This window comes from Anolis carolinensis, chromosome 6 (assembly GCF_035594765.1).
Source record: "Anolis carolinensis isolate JA03-04 chromosome 6, rAnoCar3.1.pri, whole genome shotgun sequence".
NCBI lineage: Eukaryota > Metazoa > Chordata > Lepidosauria > Squamata > Dactyloidae > Anolis > Anolis carolinensis.
This window is the reverse complement of record NC_085846.1, coordinates 39,688,950-39,714,962: the sequence shown is the minus strand read 5'-3', so window position 1 is coordinate 39,714,962 and position 26,013 is coordinate 39,688,950. Positions and strand designations below refer to the sequence as shown.

Below are 26,013 nucleotides of genomic sequence, written 5' to 3'. Positions count from 1 at the left end.
CCGTGATTTGACGTTTAATAGGCTTTTCCTTAATCCCTCCTTATTATCCAACATTTGTTGGATGAGTGAGACTCTACTGTAATAATTATCACCATCCCCAAGTTACGAACAAGGTTTGTTCCTCAGTTGAATGTGTTCGTAAATCGGAACAGGTATAAAATCGCACATTGAACTGGATTCGCACATTGAACTGCGGAGAGGGCGTGTCCCTCAGGAAAAGCCTGAGGGAAGAGACAAAACAGCCTAGTGAAGGGGAAGATCCCGCCAAAAGGCGCGCCCCCGTGGCCCCGCCCTTCTCTGTGGCGCCACCGCCCAGCTCCCCTCCGCCGCCCCCTCCCCGCTATTGTCTTCAGCTGGAGAGGAAAGGTCCCCGCCCCTTTCTTCTGACAGGTAGCGCGCGCCCCGTGAGGCAACCTTTTTAGGGGCGGGGAGCAGCCAGGGCGCGCGCCTCGTTCTGTTGCAAGGCACCCTTTCCTCTCCGGGTTGCCCAGCAACGAGGCTGTTTCCTCCCCCCCCCCCAAAAAAAACTACCGCCACTGCAAGAGGAAGCCACGCCCCTTCCCTATCCCACCTTGGGGCTCTCGACGCCTTCGCCCACGGCCAGGACGGTGCCGGCGGCCTCCATGCCGGGGCTGAAGGGGAGCGAAGGGAGCCGGTCGTAGATCCCCTGCCGCGCCAGGAGGTCGGCGAAGTTGAGCCCGCAGGCCCGGACCTGGACGCTGACTTGGCCCGCGGCGGGGCTGGGCTCGGCTTGAGGCAGCTGGCGGCTCTGCAGCTTGACTTTATCGTAGCCGCCGAAGCCCGTCAGCACCAGCGCTCGGTAGGGCCGCCCGGGCTCCTTCTCCGAAGCGGCGGGCTTGCTCTCTTCCGCCGCTGTTGCCGCCTCTGCCCCTTTCTCCTGGGGTGGCTCTGTCGGGGGAGAGGCAGCGTTGTTGGCGGCGGCGGGAGGGGCGCCTGCATCGCCCCCGGCGGCCTCTTCCCCGGACATGGTCGCGGCTCGAGTTGAGAGAGAGATTGAGAAAGAGGAGAGGGAGAGACCTCGGCTGCGGGGCTGCTGCTGCTGCTTCTGCTGCTACTCAGCTCGGAGGAGAAGGCGCGGCTGGCCAGATGCGTAAAACAGCTGGAGGAGGGACGCAAGGAAGGAAAGACCCGGAGCTGGCTGCCAGGGCGGGACGGAGCTGGAGAAGCAAAACCCGGAATGGACTACAGGCTCCGCTTTGTACGCATTAGAGCCTAGCCCCGCCCCCTTTTCTCCTAAGCGAAGGACACGCCCACTGGATACGCCTTTCTGGGCCCAGCCCACGCAGATCCCTTTCATTGAAAAATATACAGGCCTTTTCCACACAAGGTGAATAAAATCCCTCATTACAGTAGAGTCTCACTTATCCAACGTTCTGGATTATCCAACGCATTTTTGTAGTCAATGTTTTCAATACATTGTGATATTTTGGTGCTAAATTCGTAAATACAGTAATTACTACATAGCATTACTGCATATTGAACTACTTTTTCTGTCCAATTTGTTCTATAACATGATGTTTTGATGCTTAATTTGTAAAATCATAACCTACTTTGTTGTTGTATGTCTTTCGGGCTGTGTGGCCATGTTCCAGAAGTATTCTCTCCTGACTTTTCGCCCACATTTATGGCAGGCATCCTCAGAGGTTGTGAGGTATGGATAAACCAAGTAAGAAAAGGAAAGAATATATATCCGTGTAGAGACCAGGATGTGGCAAGAGTCCTTTGTCACTGGGAAGCCAGCATTAATGTTTCAGTTAATCACCCTAATTAGCATTAGAAAGGTTTTGTCTCTTGCCTGGGGGCATCCTTTGTTCAATCATTAGCTGTCCTCTGCCCTCATAACCTACTTTGATGTTTAATAGGCTTTTCCTTAAATCCCTCATTATCCAACATATTCGTTTATCCAACGTTCTGACGGCCTGTTTATGTTGGATAAGTGAGAGTCTACTGTATCTGCTTTGAACTGGAACATATGACAGTGTGGACTCAGTTAACCCAGTTCAAAGCAGATATTGTGGGGCTGTTGTGAGTTTTCCAGGCTGTATGGCCATGTTCCAGAAGCATTCTCTCCTGACGTTTCGCCCACAACCATAGCAGGCATCTTCAGAGGTTGTGAGGTATATTGGAAAAACTAGGCAAGGACAGTTTATATATACAGTAGAGTCTCGCTTATCCAACATAAACGGGCGGCAGAACGTTGGATAAGCGAAAACGTTGAATAATAAGGATTTACGTCAAATTATGTTATGATTTTACAAATTAATCTCAAAAACATGTTTTACAACAAATTGACAGAAAAAGCTGTTCAATACATGGTAATGTTATGTAGTAAGTGCTGTATTTACGAATTTAGCACCAAAACATTGCAGTGTTTTGAAAATATTGACTTCAAAAAACATTGGCTACTAACAAATTGACTACAAATGAAGATAGAATTGCATAAAATGAACTTGCAGTAACAACATTGTCAGAAGTTAAATCTGTAAAAAGTTCAGTCCTTGCTGTCTAGAGAAACAGCTGTGGATCCAGGCGGGAGGCAGACTGCGTTGGATAAGCGAAGATTGGATAAACAAGACTCTAATGTAATTAGTCACCTTGATTAGCATTGATGGCCTTGCCAGCTTCACGTCCTGGCTTCTTCCTGCCTGGGGGAATCCTTTGTTCGGAGATGTTAACTGGCCCTGATTGATTCATGTCTGAAATTCCTGTTTTCAGAGTGTTGTTCCTTATTTACTATTCAGATTTTAGATTTTTTTTAATACTGGTAGCCAGATTTTGTTCATTTTCATTGTTTCCTCCTTTCTGTTGAAATTGTCCACATGTTTGTGGATTTCAGTGGCTTCCCTGTGTTGTCTGACATGATTGTTGTTAGAGTAGTCCAGCATTTCTGTGTTCTCAATATACTGTGTCCAGATTGGTTCATCAAGTCTTCATCAGATATTGTGGGATTTTCTGCCTTGATATTCAGGGTGATACGGCTGTGTGGAATGTCCTATATTTTCTGTTTTTTCCTCCACCAAAGATACTTCCCAGTGTTCCTTTCCCTCCCCATTGGTGTGGAATTTGCATGACCCCGCCCACTTCCTCCCCCTTAATCCTTTCCTACCCTTTCCTATGGCACATAGCAAACAGCAGAATTGAAATGCAACTGAACAACTGAACATACTGGAGAGGTTTGGTCACTAGTTCCCTTGATGTATGGTAAGAACATTTTTCTTCTGGGTGGAGCTTTGTTCTTACCATACATCATGGGAACCACTGACTGCATAGGGAAGCTGATGAAGAAACACAACCTACAAACTATCTCCAGATCCACTAAGAAAATCCAACAAATGCTACATTCAGCAAAGGACAAGAGGGATCCTCTTATCTCTGCAGCAGTCTACCGTATACCATGCATCTGTGGACAAGTCTACATAGGGAACACCAAACGGAGCATTGCCCAGACACCAATCAAGGAACACGAAAGGCACTGCAGACTAATTCAACCAGAGAAGTCAGCCATAGCAGAGCACTTGATGAATCAACCTGGACACAGCATATAACTTGAGGACACAGGAATGCTGAACCACTCTAACAACTACCATGTCAGATACACAGAGAAGCCACTGAAATTCACAAGCATGTGGACAATTTCAACAGAAAGGAGGAAACTATGAAAATGAAATAAATCTGTCTACCAGTATTTTAAAAACTCTAAAATCAGGGCAGTAAATAAAGAACAACACTCAGAAAATGGGAATTCCAGACATGAAACAATCAGGGCCAGTTAACACCTCTCAATAAAGGATTCACTCAGGCAGGAAGCAGCCAGGCTTTGAATTTGCAAGGCCATTAAATGCTTATCAAGGTGATCAATTCCAACATTCACACTTGCCTCAAACAAACAAGAATTCTTTTTCCTAGCCTGGACTTTCCACATATATACATATAAACCCCACTTGCCTAATCTCCAACAGACCTCAACAACCTCTGAGGGTGCCTGCCATGAAATGTGGGTAAAATGTCAGGAGAGAATGCTTCTGGAACATGGCCATATAGCCTGGAAAACTCACAGCAACCCATTCTCAAAACGGTGGCATGGATGAGAGCTGTACAATTTTGGCATCACACACATTTTCAAGCAGACTGAGATAGCTATATTCCCTCTCTGTTATGAGATAATTTTATTTCAGAATGGTATTCTTTGATTCTCAGAAATATCAAAACAATTGGTCAGTCTTTGGAAGCACTCTTAGGGGTCTTCTACACTGCCATATTATCCAGAATATCAAGTCGGATAATCCACAATATCTGCTTTGAACTGGATGATCTAGTCTACACTGTCGGATAATCCAATTCAAAAAGATAATTTAGATTTTATACAGCTGTGTAGAAGGAGTCTCAATGCTTACAAATGTGGATGCCTGCTGTTCAATCAAGAGCAGACTTTTGGAGCTTGACTTTCATAATCTGACTCTTGCAGCAAAGACAACTTGTTCCCCTACCACCCATTTAGTGTCTCCGGCCCTTCTACACGGTTATATAAAATCTGTATTACCCGCTTTGAACTGGATTATATGGCAGTGTAGATGCATATAATCCAGTTCAAAAGAGATCAAATGGATTATCTGCTTTGATAATCAGGATTATATGGCTGTAGAAGGGGCCTGGGTAATCAGTAAATGGAGTAAGGAAGAACAGTAATACCATTGCAGTGCTGACTATTAAATGAACTGGAAGACATTGGGAAGAGTTTTCAGAGCATAAATAGACCTATACTCAGACCAAATACTATACTGCCCAATTTTCTGCCTACACAAAAATAGATATTTATGGGAAGCCTGTAAGCAAAAGATAATCATATTAGCTTCCTCTTTTTCACAGAATCTGCTCAGCAAAAGGCAATCAGAGAGATACCGCCTTGGATATTAGAGACAATGTATAGCCATCATGACTGGTGCAAATTATAGCCTTATATTTTGGATGTCTTCCAAGTTGGGGTGGACAATCCTGGTTCCCCAGCTACAGTAGAGTCTCACTTATCCAAGCCTCGCTTATCCAAGCATCTGGATAATCCAAGCCATTTTTGTAGTCAATGTTTTCAATATATCGTGATATTTTGCTGCTAAATTCGTAAATACAGTAATTACAACATAACATTACTGCATATTGAACTACCTTTTCTGTCAAATGTGTTGTATAACATGAAGTTTTGGTGCTTAATTTGTAAAATCATAACCTAATTTGATGTTTAATAGGCTTTTCCTTAATCCCTCCTGTGCCGTCGCGCCTGGGGCTATAACTCTTAGTGAAAGAGGCAAGGACGTGACATCTTTCCCCAGGGGATTGCTTCTTGCCCTCCTTTAGGGAAACTGGAACTCCCAAGGACCAAAACACTGTAGATAACTTAAAAACTGGTTTTATTGTTCACAAAAGGTTATCTGGAAGTTTCAAAGGGGTAAAGGAAAATATACATTACAGTCTTTGGTAGTTTTAAGTCCATGGAGCTTTGTAGCTGAGAAGCTTTTCCAGGTCCCTTTTTCTCAATGGCTGTGGATGCCGGAGCAAACTCAGCCTCAGTTCAGTGACCTATGTTTGAAGACACAGTCTTCCTCTGTTGCCAAAGGACTGATTTGAAGGCGCTTGAGACTCCTCAACGTCGTTCAGGTTGGCCCTGAACATGAAGCGTAGGTCTCAAGGGTAAGAGATCTTCCTGTTCTGGAGACTGGCGATCCTGTCGATGTCCTGGCTGATCGTTATAACAGCGAGCTGGCAAGGGCACTTGACACGATCGCTCCCGAACGTCCCCTTTCGCTGCGTAGAGTCACGTCGACTCCTTGGTTCACTGAGGAGCTGGCTGTGATGAAGCGTGCGAGGAGGGGACTAGAGTGCATCTGGAGGAAATCTCAGGATGTGTCTGACCAAGCACGGGCTAAAGCCGCTATTAAGGCTTACTCCGTGGCTCTGCGAGCAGCCAGGAAAGTTTTCACGACTGCCCGCATAGCGTCTGCAGCCAACAGGCCATCGGAGTTGTTCCGAGTTGTTGGGGTGCTCCTGCGGCCTCCTGAGACCCAGGGGCTTCCTGATGACTTGGCAACTCGGTGCAGCGATTTCGCGCGCCATTTTGCAGGCAAAGTTGCTCAGATACGTCATGAGTTGGACTCCAGCTTAACTGTAGTTCCAGCGGAGGTAACCGAGGTACCTGTCTGTTCGATCTTATGGGATTCTTTCCGGCTTGTTCTTCCTGATGACGTGGAGGGGATTCTTGGGTCTGTGAGGGCGACCACTTGCGCTCTGGATCCTTGCCCATCTTGGCTGGTTAAGCTAGCCAAAGATGGGTTGTTGGGTTGGTTTATGGCTATTATAAATGCCTCCCTGGTCCAGGGGTCAGTTCCATCCTGCTTTAAGCAGGCGGTGGTAAAACCGCTATTAAAAAAGACCTCCTTAGACCCATCTGTATGTAGCAGCTACAGACCAATTTCCAACCTCCCATTTTTGGGCAAGGTTCTGGAGCGGGTGGTTGCCACGCAGCTCCAGGAGTTCCTCGATGACACTGATTTTCTGGACCGCTCACAGTCTGGCTTCAGGCCTGGGCACAGTACTGAGACGGCTTTGGTCGCCTTGGTGGATGACCTCCGCAGGGAGCTGGACAGGGGGAGTGTGACCCTGCTGGTTCTCCTGGACATCTCTGCGGCTTTCGATACCATCGACCATGGTATCCTTCTGGGGAGGCTCTCTGGGATGGGGCTCGGTGGCACGGTTCTGCAGTGGCTCCAGTCCTTCCTGGAGGGCCGTTCCCAGATGGTGAAGCTGGGGGATACCTGCTCGGACCCCTGGCCATTGACCTGTGGGGTCCCGCAAGGGTCTATCCTATCCCCCATGCTATTTAACATCTACATGAAACCGCTGGGAGAGGTCATCCGGAGTTTTGGAGGGCGTTGCCATCTCTACGCAGATGACACGCAAATCCACTACTCGTTTCCATCTGAATCCAAGGAAGCCCCTCGGATGCTGAACCAGTGCCTGGCCGCTGTGGCGGACTGGATGAGGAGGAACAAGCTGAGGATCAATCCTGACAAGACAGAGGCTCTCCTGGTCAGTCGCTCGTCGGATCGGGGTATTGGGTGGCAGCCTGTGCTGGACGGGGTTGCACTCCCCCTGAAATCACAGGTCCGCAGTTTGGGGGTCCTCCTGGATTCAGCGTTGACACTTGAGGCTCAGGTGTCGGCGGTGGCCGGGAGGGCTTTCGCACAACTCAAACTTGTGCGCCAACTGCGACCATACCTCGTGAAGTCTGATTTGACCACGGTGGTCCATGCCCTAGTTACCTCTAGACTGGACTACTGTAAGGCGCTCTACGTGGGGCTTCCCTTGAAGACGGCTCGGAAATTACAACTGGTCCAACGCTCGGCTGCCAGATTAATAACGGGGGCGAGTTACAGGGAGAGATCTACTCCCCTGTTTAAGGAGCTCCACTGGCTGCCGTTCACTTTCCGATCCCAATTCAAGGTGCAGACCATCATTTATAAAGCCCTAAACGGTTTGGGACCCACCTACCTTCGTGACCGTATCTCCTACCATAAACCTGTCCGATCTCTTCGATCATCAGGGGAGGCCCTCCTGTCGCCACTGCCTGTATCCCAGACCCGCCTGGTGGGAACAAGGGAGAGGGCCTTTTCTGCTGTGGCCCCCCGTTTATGGAACTCACTGCCCATCGAAATTAGGCAAGCCCCCACTCTTTTAGCCTTCAGGAAAGACTTAAAAACCTGGCTTTTCCGATGTGCTTTCGGAGAGTAACTATTACACACTTCTTTTGTTACTCCCCCATCATCTACCCTCTAGATTGTTTTTATCTTATGTCCCTGGTCTCCCTGATTGTATTCTTATCCTTTTCTCACCCCAAGTTTTAATTAAGTGTCTCATGCGGCCCGCCCTGTTTTATATATATATATAGATTTTGTGTTGCAGTGTATATGATTATTTATTGTATTGTTTAATTGTATTGTGATATGTTGTTTTATATTTTGCTATATTGTACTGTTCTGGGCATGGCCCCATGTAAGCCGCCCCGAGTCCCCGTTGGGGAGATGGTGGCGGGCTATAAATAAAGTTTTATTATTATTATTATTATTATTTATAGGTGTCTTAGTTAAGCATAAGCTGAGCATGAGTCAGTCGTGCAGTGTGACAGCTAAAAGAAAAGTGAATGCTCTCCAAAGCGGTGCTAACAAAAGCATAGTGTCAGATCACAATAATAGTTCCATTATATTATGTGCTGGTCAAGGCTGCATCTGGACACCACATTTCCGGAAGGCCATGGTAAGGTGGAACATGTTCAAAGGAAGACAGCCAAGCTGGCGAAGGATCTGGAAGCTGAGTCCTAGGAGGAACAGATGAAAGAGCCGAGTACGTTTGGCCTGAAGAAGAGAGAAGGTCAAGGGGAGACATTATGCCTCTCTTCAGATGTTTGGAAGGTTGTGTTGCAGAAGATGGAGCAAATTTATTCTCTGGAAGCAGAAGGCGAGACAAGTATCAATGAATGGAAACTGCAGGGAAAAGAGATTTCAGCTAAAGTTGGAAAAAACTTCCTAATGGTAAAAGCTATTTAAAAATGAAACAATTTCACTTGGGAAGCAGGGTGCTTGGTTTCTTGCTTTAACAAGAGACACTGAAATAGAAATTATGTGGTCAGCTGCATTTTGGATTGTAGAGCCTGTATTCTGCAAAGAGTTGAGACTAGATGATCTCAGCTTCTTCCCTGCCTCTTCTCTCTGCCTACTCCAAAAAGCAATGGCATTCATATAATATTGCACTCTGTGAGATATGTGTCTGAGCTGACATTTTGGTATTGGACTGAATGCTTTTTGTACTAAAATTACATGGAACCCAGAAAATTGAAATGTGAGCCACAAAGTAATTGGCTTGAATCTCGTATTTGACATAAATGTACTAGGTGGCAAATTTTGTTTCATTCACTCTTACACTCAACAATGCTGATACATTATTTCTTGCTGTTCTGGGAATAATTCTGTCAGCTTGCCTTTATGGACCCATTGTAGAAATCACGTGGCTATTCTATACAAAGTCCTTGTGTTCTTTTTTTTCTTATTTCATTCATATTTGAATAGTATGGGTACTCCCTGATGAAACTTTTACTCTCACGGTGCCTCATTCATGTAAGTTGACTGGATTTCCAGTTGCAATATCTTCAATTTCACAAAGATTGTTGATATGCTGTACTGATACATTATAGTGGAGAGTTGAAAAACCTTTCATTTTCTAAGTGTTCTTGGTGGCAACTGTTATCACCTCTCTCCTATCCTGGAAAATTGTGAGAAATTATGGGTGTCAAAGTCCAAATTATTTAGAGATCAAAGGTTTCACAGCCCTGCTGTAAAGATTGAGTTATGGTGGACTCTTGCACTGTCATGAATTATAATACAGATATCTGAACCAATATGTTAATATTCTTTCTTTGTGTACTGAGAGAAGGGTAAACTACCTGTTCTCTTAACAAAACTTAATGTAATTTTATGGACATTTTCCAGGACCAAAGGATGTGTTCATTTGAGACATTTACTTACCCTACCCCACCAACTTACTGTCCTCATCAGAGTTTTTCACCACAGCTCTGGTGGCAAGTAGCAAGCCATAAACACAATAGGCAGCAAAGAACAGGAAGAAGCAACAGAGGAAGAAAAGTACAAAGTCTGTAGTGAACTGAATTGCAGTACAAAGGAGAGGAAGGCCTCCAGAAAATTTGGGGAGGGGGAAATGCATGGGCAAGGAATGAGTCATGAGAAAAGGGAGGAGGCAAATATGCAGAGTAAGAACAGAGAGCCCCCAGTAGCGCAGTGGATTAAACCGCTGAGCTGCTGAACTTGTTGACCGAAAGGTCAGTGGTTCGAATCTGGGGAACGGGTGAGCTCCCACTGTTAGCCCTAGCTTCTACCAGCCTAGCAGTTCGAAAACATGCAAATGTGAATAGATCAATAGGTACCACTCCAGCGGGAAGGTAACAGGGCTCCATGCAGTTATGCTGGCCATATGACCTTGGAGGTGTCTACGGACAACACTGGCTCTTTGGCTTAGAAATGGAGATGAGCACCAACCCCCAGAGTTGGACACGACTAGACAATGTCAGGGGGAAACCTTTACCTTTACTAAAAGCAGAGAGGGAGAATTACACATGGAATAAAGAGGAAAATGAAACAATCCGGCAGAAAGACATAGAGAAAAGGGAAATGAAAATCTTCACCATACTCATCATCTGCCACCTCCTGTTATTTCAGTGTTTTCCATAATCATGTTAAAATTATATAATTCATCTTCTATGTGGCTATATTTTTAAAATTAGCAGCAACACAGCTTTTGTATTTTATTCCTCAATTTTCATCAACAGCCATTCCAAACCTTTGTCATTTTCTGCCAGCAGTATTGTGTCATCTGCATATACCGTGTTTCCCCGAAAATAAGACAATGTCTTATATTAATTTTTGCTCCCAAAGATGCATTAGGTCTTATTTTCAGGGGATGTCTTATTTTTCCATGAAGAATTCACATTTATTATTAAACAAAAAATGAACATTTTATATATACTGTACAGTAGTTGTCATCACAAACCAGCATAACCAGACAAACTGTGAATCCTATCAAGAATTTCTTGTTACTACCAATATTTCCATGTACAACACTCTATGGTATGTACATTTACCAATCCTGCATGCTCTGGTGTTCTGTTAGGTGGGCATGCTTCCAAACAAAAACTTTGCTAGGTCTTACTTTTGGGGGAGGCCTTATATTTAGCAATTCAGCAAAACCTCTACTAGGACTTATTTTCTGGGGATGTCTTATTTTAGGGGAAACAGGGTATTACACTGCTTATGTTTTTCCACCAGTATTTACATATCCTTTCCCTGACTCTTGGCCTACTCTCCATATATGTTCTACATATAAATTAAGCACAGTGATAAAATGTAACTTTGTTTCATACTCTTACCAATGTTTCTCCACATTGTGTCTTGACAGTTGTGATGTCAAAAAGCTGCGATGTTCCCAGTCCAATTTAAGAGCTAACCAAAATTTCTCATGATATACACAATCAAAGGCTTTGCTATAATCCACAAAGCATAGGTTGATTTTCTTCTGAAAATCTTGGGTATGTTTAATTATTCAATATGTGTCTACAAATGGTCCCTAGTGTCTCTTCCTTTTCTGAGCCCAACTTGGAATCTAGTATTCAGTGCTCTGCATATGATAAAGCCTTTCTTGTGAAGTCTTGAGATCACTTTACTTGTGTAGAAGAGCAGTGTAGTAGTCCAATGTTTGCTACAGTCCCTGATGTCCACTTTCTTGGGGATTGGAATGTACATTGTGCCCTTTCTGTGGACCACTATTTTTGTTGTCTTATTTGTTGGTAGATTTTTTTCTAGAATTTGAAAGGATACTGACTATGTAGTCTGAAATAGTACTATTAAAATAATTTAAAAATGTAAAAAGCACCCCCTTTAAGTAAGAATGTAACTTGTTTACCAATATATGTAGTGTAAGGTTGTAGTACTTTTGTTTTTGTTTATTGTAAATAATTTTTATTAGTTTTGCTGTTGTGAGTACATCGAAAGTGGGAGAACAACTATTCTTATAGAAAGAAAAAAGCAAAGAAAAAGAGAGAGAAGAGAAAAAGAGAAAAAGGATGGGAAAAAATAAAATAAAAATAAAAATTGGTTGACTTCCTTTCTACGTTTTAGGATCTTTTTAATTCTTTCCTTTATTGTTTTTATGGTTCTCCGAGCTCTCTGTTTTTAATAGTTATTTTTATAGAAAAGGCAGATCTGTTGTAAAGTCCATTCCTTTTTTTAACAAATTCTTTCAAGTTTGACAAGTCTGTTTTGTTTTTTCCCTCTCTTATTTTTTGTGTTAAACTGTCCATTTGTATTATGTCCATTATTTTGAGTATCAATTCTTCTGCAGTTGGAGTTTTCCTTTCTTTCCATACTCTTGCCAATGCCAGTCTGGCCACCGTGCTTATATGAAAAATATCCTATCCTGGTTATTGTTTAATTTAGAGTTTGTGAAGCCTAATAAATACATTTCTGGTTCCATCCTAAAATTGGTTTTCAAGATATCCTGTGTCATTTGGTGTATTATTGTCCAATATCTTTTGACTTTTCTACAGGTCCACCATTGATGATAAAATGTCCCCACTTTATTTCCACATTTCCAACATAATTTTGAATTTCTCTTATTAAATGTTGCGATCTTGTCTGGGGTGTAATACCACCTATACTGCATTTTATACCAATTTTCTCGAATAAAAATTGCTGCCATGTATTTTAACTTTTTCTTCCAAATTTCTTCCCATTGATCTATTTTTAAACTGTGTCCTACATCCTTGGCCCATTTTACCATGCACTCTTTAATTTGTTCTTCTTCCATTGACCATTGTAATAATTAAAAAAGACAACAGAGAATTAATAATTAAAAGACACACAGAAATTAAACAAGTACATAAAGACATAACTTAGTATCAATACTACCAAATAAAACTATGCTATAAGGAGGATGCTAAAAGAGGATTTAATCAAGAACAGGGGAGCTGGGATTTAATATTGCAAAGAGAAAAAAAGTAATAAAAGGGTAGTAGTACTTTTGGACTATTCTTCTTTTTACTCCTCTAACACAAACATAAGCACTTTGTTGTTGGACTCCCCTAAGCCAAATACTTTACAGGACTGGGACATCCTCTATAAATGCAGGAAAATTAGATTAAAATATTTGTGTATGTGCTACAATTTAGTCTCAATTTTTCCCTGCATCATAATGGGTTTATAATTAATGGTGATAATGACCTAAGTCAAGTGTTTTCTTCTCCTCCTCTCATGCTCAAATTTCGCCAGGAGGGGAAATATGTCATATATACATGTCATATATACAGCAAATGAAGCTTTCAGAATATATTGACCTCACAGCCTGCTTCATTTATGTTGTTCTTGGCTTTTAGGCTGCTTCTTCATCTTGCAACAACTGCCTCCTCTCACAAACCCAAATCATTACATTTAAGACCTTTTTAAAACCGTGCAAGTTGCTTGCATGTGGGGACACAGAATAACACCCTTTCAGCATCACTGCTCAGAACACAGACCGGATATCTCTTAAACAGCTATTCTAAATCAGAAGAATGAGGAGGCGGAGATAGAGAGAGACAGAGAGAGATTTGTTTGCAAACGCTGTGTGCTGTAGCCATGTGGAGCTTGGCGAGTGTATGAGTTCATTTACTAAACACTTCCCTCAGGCTGCAAATGGAGACATCTGTGATAATGATAAACCAGACATGCAAAATGTGGGACACAATCCACAGGGAATTTTTATCTGGATCAAGTCAGGCCCCAAGGAATAGCCCTCCTGGTTTGGCCACCTGGTACCTCTGAGTCAGAAAGACTATCCTGTTCCTAAGGGAACAGTCATGTGGTTAATCCTCAGGACATTGCAAACCAGGAGGAAAACACACAAACATCTGCATAAGTGACTGAAGCTTGACATTTTCAGTGGTAATGGTATAGTTTTAGGATAATTTTTTTTGCACTTTGCAGGCTAATTGTACCCAAAGCCATTCTCATTGAATAGTTTGCCCCAGAGGGCCAGTGCCGTGGTTTATAGGAGCTGCTAAAAAACAGTGCAGAATTGGGTAGCATGTGGATTGAGAGCAGAGTTTGGAAAGTTCCTTTTTAAAATAGTCATAGTTACCATTACAAGTTCCCCATAAATAAAGCAGTTGATTCAGATTAAGTAACTCTGCTTTCATATTTCCAAGCAGAAATTATTATTTTTTAGTTGGGAGTGTAACTATTACTCATATATTTCCCTTAACAATGGAAACCAGGTCAAGAACACTCTATGGGAATGAATAATCCCCCTCTCAAATTTCCTGCCAAAATTAAAAGAATGTGCACTCGCTCATTCTCTTTCTTTAAAAAAATCTAGTGGGAAACAGTACAGCGTAGGTGTCAGGAAAACTACACAGATTACTTAACTGTGGAAGCAACATTATTCATATCGAGTACAGAGAAAGTATATCAGTAGCAGGAATCACAGAGCCTTCCTTTCATTGTGTGTTAGGAACACTACACAATCAGAAAAATGAAAGGCAAAGCTCTTTGTCCAGAGATATTTTCCTTTTGAAGCTGAGTTCCTTCTGAGCAGGGGAATGTCAGAGGAGGAGAATGGGAGATATGAAGAGGGCACCAGCTTCTCAGAGGGAGCATTCCATGCTGCCGGTATCCAATTCAGTGCCAAATAAAATAAAATCCAAGCAGATCTTAAGGTTATGTACATGGATCTTAAGTATATACAGATCTGGCAGACCTCGCTCGGTGGGGGAGAGGAAACCATGCCAAGGTGAAATGTTTCCTTTCTTCCTCCACTTTTCCTAGTTGTTACATGTTTTAATGTTACTGATTTGTTGTACTGGACTTTTATCCACAGCCTGTGAGTGGGATGTAGAATTATCCCAGGTGGCCTGTGGGTTGCAAATTACACTTTTCAGTATGTTTAGTAGTTAGTAGTTCAAGGTTTGATGTACTTCTGTCTTTTTAATAATTCTTACTCTTTTTCTCCCACCCCAGCCCAATTTTATGCAGTATTTAGACCATTTTCTTTGGTATATTTTTAATGACGGCAACACAGCAATGGCAGGAATAAAATAGCTGTTGGATGCTGTGGGTAGAGGGTGAATGCTATCATTACCAGAGGTAAAAGGATACCCCATCAGAACCCAATAACCAGCAAGGGAACTTTCCTCATGACTTTTAGGGTATTTAGACCTTTTGCAATATACTACATTGGCCTAATAGATTGTTACACTAGCATAACGCACCAAGGCATTAGACTTATGAGACAAAAAGAGTAACTATGAGCACATTGCTCTAAATCAGTGTGGTCCAACTTGCGGGCACGGGCTGCATGCGGCCCACCTATTCATTTTTGTTGGCCCTTGCCTTTCTTACTGGAAAAATATTTTAATTTAACATTTGGGAAAATATTGTTTACCCTTCTTACTGCTTTAAGTTTTTAGAAACATTTCTTTCTGGAATGTCTCTGGCCCTCACATTCCTATACTAAAGTTTGGCCCTCGGGTAACTAAAGGTTGCTTCTTAAACTGTGGGACCTGACCCCAAATGTTGTCTCCATTGTTCCATGCTGGGGTCCTGAAAAATGCTGAATGCCACCTAGTGGCTGTTGTAGACATTTACACGGACAATAGGTGCAGTGTTTACAGTAGACTCTGCAGAAGATACTTCAGCTGTACTTCAAGAAAAATCAGTCTGTTTAGCAAGTCCTGTTTGATTTTAATACCTATTTTTATGCTTATATACCTGGGGTTATGTAAAAATTCTTGAGAGGAAAGGAGTCACGACTGGAAATGTTTAAGAAACCCTGCTCTAAATCATCCATGACCATATTAGCCACAGAGCTAAGCAACTGCTCATAGGACTGCCACAGATACAACAATGGATTTTATTGCTGACCCTCATCTACAATGCTTAAAGGAGGAATTGGACAAAGCAGCAGAGTTTGAAAGGTGTGCTGGAATTTATTTGTAATAGATATATCAATAATATTCCTGATGGCTTGTAGCCCATCTTTGTGGGGTGTGTTAATGTAAAGGATTTCTACCTCTGAGATATTCTGGAACATCAAGACATCAGTGGTGAGCTTTAAGTGCCTAATGCTGCTTATATGGCACATGGACAGGGGACAAAAGGCAGGGAGGAAAGTTCCACAAATGTATAAGCAGCTCTCTATGCATTCTGATGTTTTTAAGAGTATCATTACTGAACTTAAGGGTGCTAAAGAGGTCAGTTGGTGGGGCCAAGTTCATTTCTCACAGCCATGTAAGAGTAGTAGATAAAGCAGAGCTGGTTATAAACGGCTAGTTACCCATAATGTAATTCCATCTTCCATGTAACAAAAATATAGTTCCATAACACTATGACTGTGGCCCCTTTTTCATATAATCCACATTATCTATTTTGAACTGGATTATATGAGCCGACAGTGTCATAATCCAGTTTAAAGCAGATAATCTGGATTTTTTATTGCAGTGTAGAAGGGGCCTGTAATTTAATAAGAGATAATACTTTTAAAAATGTATCTACAGAAGCAGTGGCTAACGTACATAGTAGCTTCTCTCTCTCTCTCTCTCTCTCTCTCTCTCTCTCTCTCTCTCTCTCTCTCTCTCTCTCTCTCTCTCTCGCATCAAAGAGCAGAATACTTTGACTGACCTTTTGTTATTAGAGATGAGATTTTGTGTAGCCAGTGAGGAATGGGAAGGGCTGATCAGGAGAAATAAACAACCTTTTGCCAGTTTGACCCAACCCTCTTCCCCCTGGCTTTCCCCCTTTTCATCTTCCTTGTCATGTTTTCATATTTTATAAGACTTTTAAATGACAATTCAGCAGATGAAACGCTAAAAATTATGAAGGCCTTGTTCTCTTGGGGACAGGCTGGAATGTCTCTATTGTTTAAATGACTGTGGACTTTTAGGGCTGCGCATTTATGGCTTAGAAGATTAATGTGCAGAAATCAACAGATTTCCCCTTTATATTATGCCACAGAAACATAATAATTTTAAAACTGTCCACATGCTATTGACTGTGGTTAATGTTATTATCCTTCAGCATTTCACAGATGAAAACCAGGACAAATGTTGCTCAGCACATCTGGGTGTGGTCAAAATAGCAAATGTTATCAATGAGGAAGAATAGGCAAGCAAGTAGAGATTGCAGCAATTTCTTTTTGCCCCAAAGGGCAAGATTCTGTGTCCTTTTCTCGTCCCATTGAGACCAATGAATGCAAGCAGCTTTGTACTTTGAACTCAGTTTGCAACAATTGAAGTATAGTAGAGTCTCGCTTATCCAATGTTCTGTATTATCCAACGCAGTCTGCCTTTTAGTAGTCAGTGGTTTTGTAGTTAATGTTTTCAATACATTGTGATGTTTTGGTGCTAAATATGTAAATATAGTAATTACTACATAACGTTACCATGCATTGAACTGCTTTTTCTTTCGTTTTGTTGTAAAACATGATGTTTTGGTGCTTAATTTGTAAAATCATAACGTAATTTGACGTTTAATCTCTCCTTATTATCCAACATTTTTACTTATCCAACGTTCTGCCGGCCCATTTATGTTGAATAAGCGAGACTCTGTAAGTAGAAGGCTAAAGGCACATCTACACTGTATACTTAACATAGCTGACACCACGATAACTGCCATGGCTCAATGCTATGGAGTACTGAGGTGAGGCTACAGCCATAGCAATTGAAGTAATGTCAGACTGAATTCTACTGTGTAGATGCACCCAAAGAGGCAAAGTGGGAGTAGGAGAGAGAAACCTGGACATTTTAAAAGCAGCTGAAAAAAGTGGAGCTGACCCTAGCAATTCAGAAGGATATGACATATATAGAATTAGTATAAAGATAACTCCCTGACCAACCATTTCTACTGTTGCAAGTTGTTCTGATTTTTATTTTCCGCTGGGCAGCTTTCCTGAGAAATATTACATACTATAGAACTTCATTGATCCCATGACCATTGGCTGCTCTTTACCAAATAGTTTTATTCTGCATCCTTGCATCAGTCAGCTGAGAACATTTCATTCACCTAACATAGACTCTGATCCACACAAGCTTATGCAACAATAGGTCTGTTCATCTTAAAGTGTCACAAGATAGTTGTTTATTTCAGCACTAGAGAAAATCTGTTTTATGATCCCTTTGCATTTTCACTCTGATTTTGGCAACTCTTGTGTTACTCCGGAGCGCTAAAAGACCCAAACGGCAGGGGGCAAAGTTGGTTGGAGGAACTGATTACAGACCTAGCATCAACCCCACTGAGCAGGAAATGCCTGGATTTAAGTCATCCTTCTGTACACAGACAGATAGACACACACATTCAGGCACAAAGTGAAATTTGATCTTGAAATAGATGGCTTTGTTCTAATCAGGTTCAGCTTCTCTGAGGCTTCGTGCACTATATAACTGTCATTTCAAGTGTATTTTCTAATGGCTGAATTTGATCATACTTAGCAAGACAGTATCTGCAGGCAGATTATCCAACTTGTACAAAATCCTTTCTGTAAAATTGCTTTGTTTCCTTCCTGTTCAGATGGAAGGAGCTCAAGTCTCTAAAATTACCATGAAAGGGGTTATTTTAATCTGTTGACAACAAAACCAGTGAAGAATCTGGAAGTAACAAAGTACCACAATGCAACAACAACACCAAATCCACTTCTTTATCATATTTATCAACATTCCCCAAACCCAGTGCACACACATATTCCCCAGCTAAATTGCTCTCCATACCCACTAATCCTTGGCAATCTCCCACTCCTGTTTTAGAATCAGAGAATCATACCATTGGAAGAGACCAAAAGAGCCATCTAGTCCAACCCCCTGCCATGCAAAACACACAATCAAAGCACTCCCGACAGATGGCCATCCAGTCTCTATTTAAAAAATCACCAGAGAAGGAAATTTCAGTCTACTTCAAGGCAGAATATTCCACTATCGAACAGCTCTTGTCAGTGATACTTAAAATGGTATTTTCTGGACCAGAACTGATCTCTGGTAAATTTCCAGGAAAGGAAGAAACAGTTGTATGAAGTGGACATAAGCATAATGCCTGTCTCTGGCACATTGGGGGAAAAATAGATGGTTGTCCTCATTAGTCTGAAAAGCACTGCTTTAACCCTCCATGAAGGAATGCGCAATAATAAAAAAAATCTCTTACTCTTTACAACATTTTTAGAAATGTTGTAACCCACCTTGAGTTGTGAGGAGAGGCAGGTAAGAAATATCATCATCATCATCATCATCATCATCATCATCATCATCACTGCCATGCCTTGATTTTATACAACCACTGACATGTGGTTGTATACAATCAACATTATAATATGGGAAATGGCTGAAACTACAGCCATTGCCATTGCTTAACTCTCAGATATAGATGATCACCCCTTATCTGGAAATCCAAAATACTCCAAAATCCAAAATCTTCCCCAAAGATGGCTGAGAAAGTAGCATCTTTGTTTTCTGGTAGTTTATTATATGCAGTTTTTGTGTTCTGCACAAAATATTATACAGAATTACTTTTAAGCTATATTAGAAGGTACGTGTGAGACATTAAACGGATTTCATGTTGATATGTGGGTCCCGTCTTCAAAATATGTCATTACGTACATGCAAATACAGGTATTCAAAAATCCAAAAAGAAATCCAGAATTGAAAACATTTCAGGTCCCAAGTATTTCGGACACGGGATATTCAATTTGTATTCAGTAGGGTTTAAGCAGCTTCTCTTTATACCGATTGGCTACCTTAGCTATGCATGTACACATGCCTATGTCACACATAGTAAAAGAACTTCACTTGCATAAGTCTAATCTGATGAGCCCTAGCTGATCTTGATATGCTGTTTGCAACATTAAAAAATATTCCGTGACGCCACTGCTTTTCTGTTTCTCCTGTACTTGGCAAATTCGGCGTCTACTTCTTATTTGGAGGAAGAGAGCCAAGCTGTCTTTCTGGATCTAAAAGAGCTGTTAAAACAAATTCCACTGGCTTGGATGCCTTCCAGCTGAGGGCCTCCTAACCTACAGCTGGAGATGGACTGGAGGGGTGTTTTCTTCCTCTCCTTGTGTTTAGGGGATTGGTGGCCTGCAAGGTTATAGAAGGGGGAATGCTGCCCAAAGGGACTGGAGAAGGGTGGAGCCACTCTTAAGAAAGCACAGTGTTGGCCTGGCCTGCTTGGAGTCTCAGAGAGAAACCAAAGCTTCTCAAGTGCCAGAGTTTTGAGCCGGGCAGGGAGTGGTGTGGATAATAAGTAAGCCAAGAAATGGGGAACAAAATGCCTAAAGCGCTGGACCCAAAGCCTGTTAGCAAACAACACTGTCTGACCCCAAAGCCCTTCCTTCTCATCCTAGGTATGTGAAGGCTAGTTGCGGTTACTCCATCTGCGGTAGCCAAACATCTCCACCCAGCATTATGTGACCATTGGAATGTGTATAACATGGTTTTCTATGTCTTAAGGTTTTAACCCTAGATTTGGAAACGGATCCCTAGGAATGATTTATGTATGCGCTGAACTCTGAGTGGCTTCTAGAGTATTCCGAGGAATTTTTATGTTTACTCAGGTGCTCATCGGAGTTTTTTCAATTAAAGGTCAATAATCCACACCCCACAGATAGGTTTGCCTTAGGGTCACAATAACTGACACGATACACAATAACAGCAATCTGATTTTCTATGCTTTCTTGAAAGGCCTCCTGCTCTCCAATGCATCTATTACCTGCATAATGCATAATTCCAGGAGAGTTTGAAATGTATCCTACCTAGAATGCTACATGGAAATATAGTCAATCACCCACATTCACTGAGGTTGAAGGCACACCATAAAAGTCAAAAACCATGGGGCTCATGAAACATCAGGATACAGATAATTTGTCATAACTCTATGTGTGTAATAATGGATGTATTTATGAGAGCCAGTGTGATTTAATAGTCTGAGCATTGGACGATGATTCTGGAGATCGGGGTTCAATTTCTCCTTGCCTAAGAAAACCCACTGGGTAATGGGGGTTGAGTCATACACTCTTTCCCATAGAAAACACTGTGATAGTTCTGCCATAAATCAAAAGCAAATTGAAAGCATACAACAAAATTAATCTATACTACACGAAAGCAGGAGAAATGCTGGTATGATTTCATCCTGTTTCACATACCAAAATATCTTGATTGGCTTTGAAAATTTTGCTCCTTGACTTGGTTGCCATTTGCTACCTCTGCTTCGGGGACCCAAGTGTTTCAATCTGCCCTGAAATGTCAGAATGGGTTTTCAATCTGTCAGTCCCAGCCAATTAAGCAGCAACACATTTGGCAATGCCAGAATTTTATGTCAGGAGTGGAGCAGGTTCTGAAAGCAGGGCAAGGGGCTGGCATGGGATCATTGTCAACCTGCCATTCCAACAGGGCTCCCATGCTTTTGATAGTTGCTTGACAGGCAGCAGAGAGGGCAGGTATATCATCCCTCGTGGCTCAATTTCCATGTTAAGTACACCCAACAATAAAAGAAATCCAATAAGCTTTTCAGAGCAATATTATGAATTGCAAAAATTAGATTTCCTCTGAAATTTGAAACCACAGAAAGCAAATTAGATTTTCAAAAACCACTAATATAGTGGAAGACGTATTCCTTCTCTATAAAAGAAAAACATGAATTGAGTTTGCAAGACTGAAAATAATTTGAGAAGTTGAGACCTCATCAGAAACAAAATAAAATATGAACCTGTGCTAGAATTTACTCCCCTTTTCCTTTAGCTGAAACAATGGTTTTAATTGTGTAGATGAGGATTTCATATTTTATGAATGACTAGCATATATACCTGGCGTTGCCCAGGTTAGGCATTTTGTAATGCTATTTATTAGAAATACTTGTTCACTTTTCAATTGTATGCATGGTCCTATTACAAAATGCATATCTGTATTATGGGATTGTGTATAAAATTGCACAACTAATGGACAGCAACTCCCATCAGCCCCAGATCTGGCTGGGCTGTATCCTCAGATGTAGACTCCAACTCCCATCATCCTCTATTCGTTTTCCCCAACACCTGCCAGTATTTTAAGTTGAATCATGATGGGTATTTGTACCGTGTTTGGTCCAGGTCCATTAAGCCATGTAGGAGCCTTTGAAAATTAAACAGACATACATATTTTGAGTTTTATATGGATAGATAATAATCCATATATCTAATTTTGTTGTTGTGTGCTTTCAAATCAATTTAGGGTAACCTTAATGTGATCCAGGAGCCCCCGATGGCGCAGTGTGTTAAAGCGCTGAACTGCTGAACTTGCAGACCGAAAGGTTGCAGGTTCGAATCCGGGGAGCAGAGTGAGCTCCTGCTGTTAGCCCCAGCTTCTGCCAACCTAGCAGTTCGAAAACATGCCAATGTGAGTAGATCAATAGGTAAGCGGGAAGGTAACGGCGCTCCATGCAGTCATGCCGGCCACATGACCTTGGAGGTGTCTACGGACAATGCCGGCTCTTTGGCTTAGAAATGGAGATGAGCACCAACCACCAGAGTCAGACATGACTGGACTTAACGTCATGGGAAACCTTTACTTTACCTTAATGTGATCCTATCATGGGGTTTTCTGAGATTGAGTGTGACTTGCCCAATATGACCCAGTGGATTTCTGTGGTCAAGAGGAAAATCAAACCCTGGTCTCCAGCATCTCAGTCTAACACTCAAACCATTACACTATGCTGGTGTTTCATATCTACAATACTTAATTCAATACACAGGGATTGCATATTTCCGAAAGAACCTTGGCTTGAAGCTCAGATCTGGCTTTCCAAAACTCACACCACAGTTGGCCCCCTTGTGGCTATGACTGGTAATTGCTTGAACTCAGGCTCTAGAAGAGCTTTCCCTGCTCTGGCTGATTGCTTTCCAATTGACTGCATTGGAAACAATGATTAATTCACCCTTGTCAGTAAACCCACAAAAGATGTTAGTCTGCACACACACGCACACAAATGCACTGCTAGCTTGTCAGAGCAGAACCTTTTATTAGGCTGAGTGAAGTGGGTGCCTCAGGCAGCTGATTGTAGGTATCGTCAAAGAGAAAAATGTTAGGTAAATATGTTGCTGTTTATTATTGAGTTATTGTTGTCATTACCCCTGTCACAGAATAGGAAGGCATCCTCGTGGAAGCCCAAATAGTCTTGTTAGTTCTCACAGACTTCTTCATGGGCTTTAATGTCACTGACCATAGCCTCTTCCACACAGCTGAATAAAATCCCACATTATCTGCTTTGAACTGGAATATATGGCTGTGTGGCCTCAGATAACCCAGTTCAAAGCAGATATTGTGGGATTTTCTCCCTTGATATTCTGGGTTATATGGCTGTGTGGAAGGGCCCCATGATATCCACCTGAGATCAGCTCTTTCTGAAATTACTAAAGGTTTACTTTGGGGTGGTGGGATGGGATTTAAGCTGTGACTGATGGCATATATTGAAGCAGAAATTATGAATATGGAGAGCTGACTGCAAATATATGTGTGTTTCAGATTGCATTGCTAAATTATTTTATTTTAATTGTTATTGTTACCCCTAGATAATATTTTATATTATAATATTATTTATATTTTTTTTATTTGAGATGTTTTTGGTTAATATTTTTGTTTTTTTCTCTATTAATTTTCAATCCCGCTACTTCCCCAAACTTTTTTATTACAGTAGAGTCTCACTTATCCAACATAAACGGGCCAGCAGAATGTTGGATAAGCGAATATGTTGGATAATAAGGAGAGATTAAGGAGAAGCCTATTAAACATCAAATTAGGTTATGATTTTACAAATTAAGGACCAAAATATCATGTTATTCAACAAATTTGACAGAAAAAGTAGTTCAATATGCAGTAATGCTACATAGTAATTACTGTATTTACGAATTTAGCACCAAAATATCACAATGTATTGAAAACATTGACTACAAAAATGCGTTGGATAATCCAGAACGTTGGATAAGTGAATGTTGGATAAGTGAGACTCTACTGTACCTCCCACCATTTATCAAATTGATTTAATGGGTCTTCTATGATGCCAACCAGGTCATCCGCAAATACGCATACTTTATAGCTCTGTTTTTTACAAAGTATTAGTATGCTCATCTTGCCTCTCTTTTTCCTCCTTGTTTTCTCTTTATATGAAGCTTTTTTTAGGCTGGATCTACATTGCCATATAATCCAGATTATCGAAGCAGATCATCCAATAATAATAATAATAATAATAATAATAATAATAATAATAATAATAATAATAATTTCTTATAACCTGCCTCCATCTCCCCAAAGGGACTCGGGGTGGCTTACATGGGGACAGAGCCCTGAAAAACAACAATCGATATACACATTAAAACACAATACAAATTACAAGATTAAAATGCATAACAAAACAATTATTACAAACCTCTAAAATGCACAATGTATCATTTACAACAGAAGTGTGGGACTATTTAGGTTGCAAACATGGATAATAGAACCAGAGTGGGATAAAGTGCTAGGAACCAGCAGGGACAATTTAGGACTGTGTGATTAAATTACATGCTGGTTTATTCAAAGGCACATTGAAACAACCATGTTTTCAAGTCTTTTCGGAATATGGTCAGGGTGGGTGCTAATCTGATCTCCCTGGGGAGAGAGTTCCAGAGCTGGAGGGCCATCACCGAGATGCGCCTCTCCCTTATTATCTGTTTTGAACTGAATTATCTGAGTTTACACTGTCATATAATCCAGATCAAAGCAGTGTAGATCCAGCCTTAGAAGCATCTACATGTGGAGGAAGGTGAAAGACGGTTGGGAACACCTAGACTTTTGGCTTTGGGTTGCAACAGCTTGTCCATAATAAGCTGTGGAAAGGAACAGGACTCTACACCAGCTGGTCCTATTGAAGCTGTATATCCCTTCCTATAACAGGGAAGGTACGAGGGTTGAAAAGTAACGCCTCCACCTTCATAACACCTCAACAGATGGCAGTATTGGTATGCGACAGGTACTGGCTTGTTCAGTAGACTCTTCTCTACAGTTCAGTTTGGCAAGAAGTCTTAGCATTGAATGGTTGTGTTGTTAAAGTGCAAAGTATGGAATCCTGCACAGACAGCTGGTCAATGCAACTTAAGCAACGTGCAGTCCTTGAATTCTTGACAGCAGAAGGTGTCACCCCAAAGGAGATTCATCAGAGAATGCAAGCTGTTTATGGTGATTATGTTGATGTGAGTACTGTGCGTCGTTGGGTGAGTAAGTTTGAAGATGTTGAGGTGGGAACATCTGACTTGCATGACAAATAAAGTGTTGGACATCCTGTAACAGCAACCACCGAGTTTCACAAGCAAAAGGTTGACAGATTGATTCAGGAAAATCGTTGTATCACTCAGAGAGAAATTTCAAGCATAATCGTCATTTCACAAGAATGTGTGGGTCACATTATTGCTTTGCTTGGCTATCGGGAGATCTGTGAACGATGGGTACGGTGAGACGCTGGTTGTGGAAACAGAATGTCGATTTCTTCTGTGATGGCTTCAGAAAACGTTGGCAGAAATGTATCCAATTGTCTGGTGATTATGTGGAAAAGTGAATAATGGCAGTTAAAGAGGATTATTTCTGCATTTGATTTATTAAAATATTCCCATACAAACCCAAGTAACAAAGGTGGAGGCATTACTGTTCATTCAGCCCTCGTAAATAGAAGCTGTCCCCAGAATCCCTGAATAAGTGTGCATGAACTAAAAAGCAAAAAAGGAAAGAACCAAGGAAGCATATTAGCCTGTTTCACAAGCAAAACAAATCAAAATGCATAGATGTATAAATGTGCCTATCGATATGGAAGTCATAACAAATGTGGAGGCTGATAAAAGGGGGAAAAATCACCCGTGAATGCATCTTGGAAAAAGTATCCATCTTGACTCCTGAAGGTTCAAAATATTTCTCTTTACTTATGCGGGGTTCAGCTGACGTGGTTGTTTCCCTTCACAATGTATATATCATTACTTCTGAATAAAAGGTTTGCTGAAATATGTTGAAGTGTTCTTGTTTCTATGGTGTAGGACCTTATCCTTATTTATTCTATGTTGTTTTTGCCTCTGGTAATAAATTTTTCTGTTAAAGAAGTAATGCCCAGAAACATAACTACTCTGTTAATTGAAGTACAGTGCTCTTGTTTTTAAAGGTGTATATGTGTACTTTGAACCATGGGTGCACCAGTCCAGATAATACTGAAATGCCATTCCTGGCGGCTGGAAGAAACACGTACTCTCCTTCACTCTTTCTCGTGTTGGTCCTTGGATCTTAGAGAAGAAGAGAAATGAAACACTTCAAACAAAGAAATAAACCTGGCCAGTTTTTTGGCAGCCAAATCACAATCTTCACATATCGAAGTCACTATAAAA

The 26,013-nt window shown here is 41.5% G+C and overlaps 1 protein-coding gene across 1 annotated transcript in view; it reads right to left on the bottom strand.

Annotated features, from left to right (window-relative positions):
• vat1 (vesicle amine transport 1) overlaps window positions 1-1,138 on the bottom strand; it is a 42,345-nt gene extending 41,207 nt beyond the window's left edge. The window contains exon 1 of the mRNA XM_003222497.4: window positions 572-1,138. Within this exon, the coding sequence (XP_003222545.1) occupies window positions 572-988 (417 nt within the window). The 5' untranslated portion in view covers window positions 989-1,138. The remainder of the gene's footprint in view (window positions 1-571) is intronic.
• Between the last annotated feature and the right edge of the window lie 24,875 nt (window positions 1,139-26,013).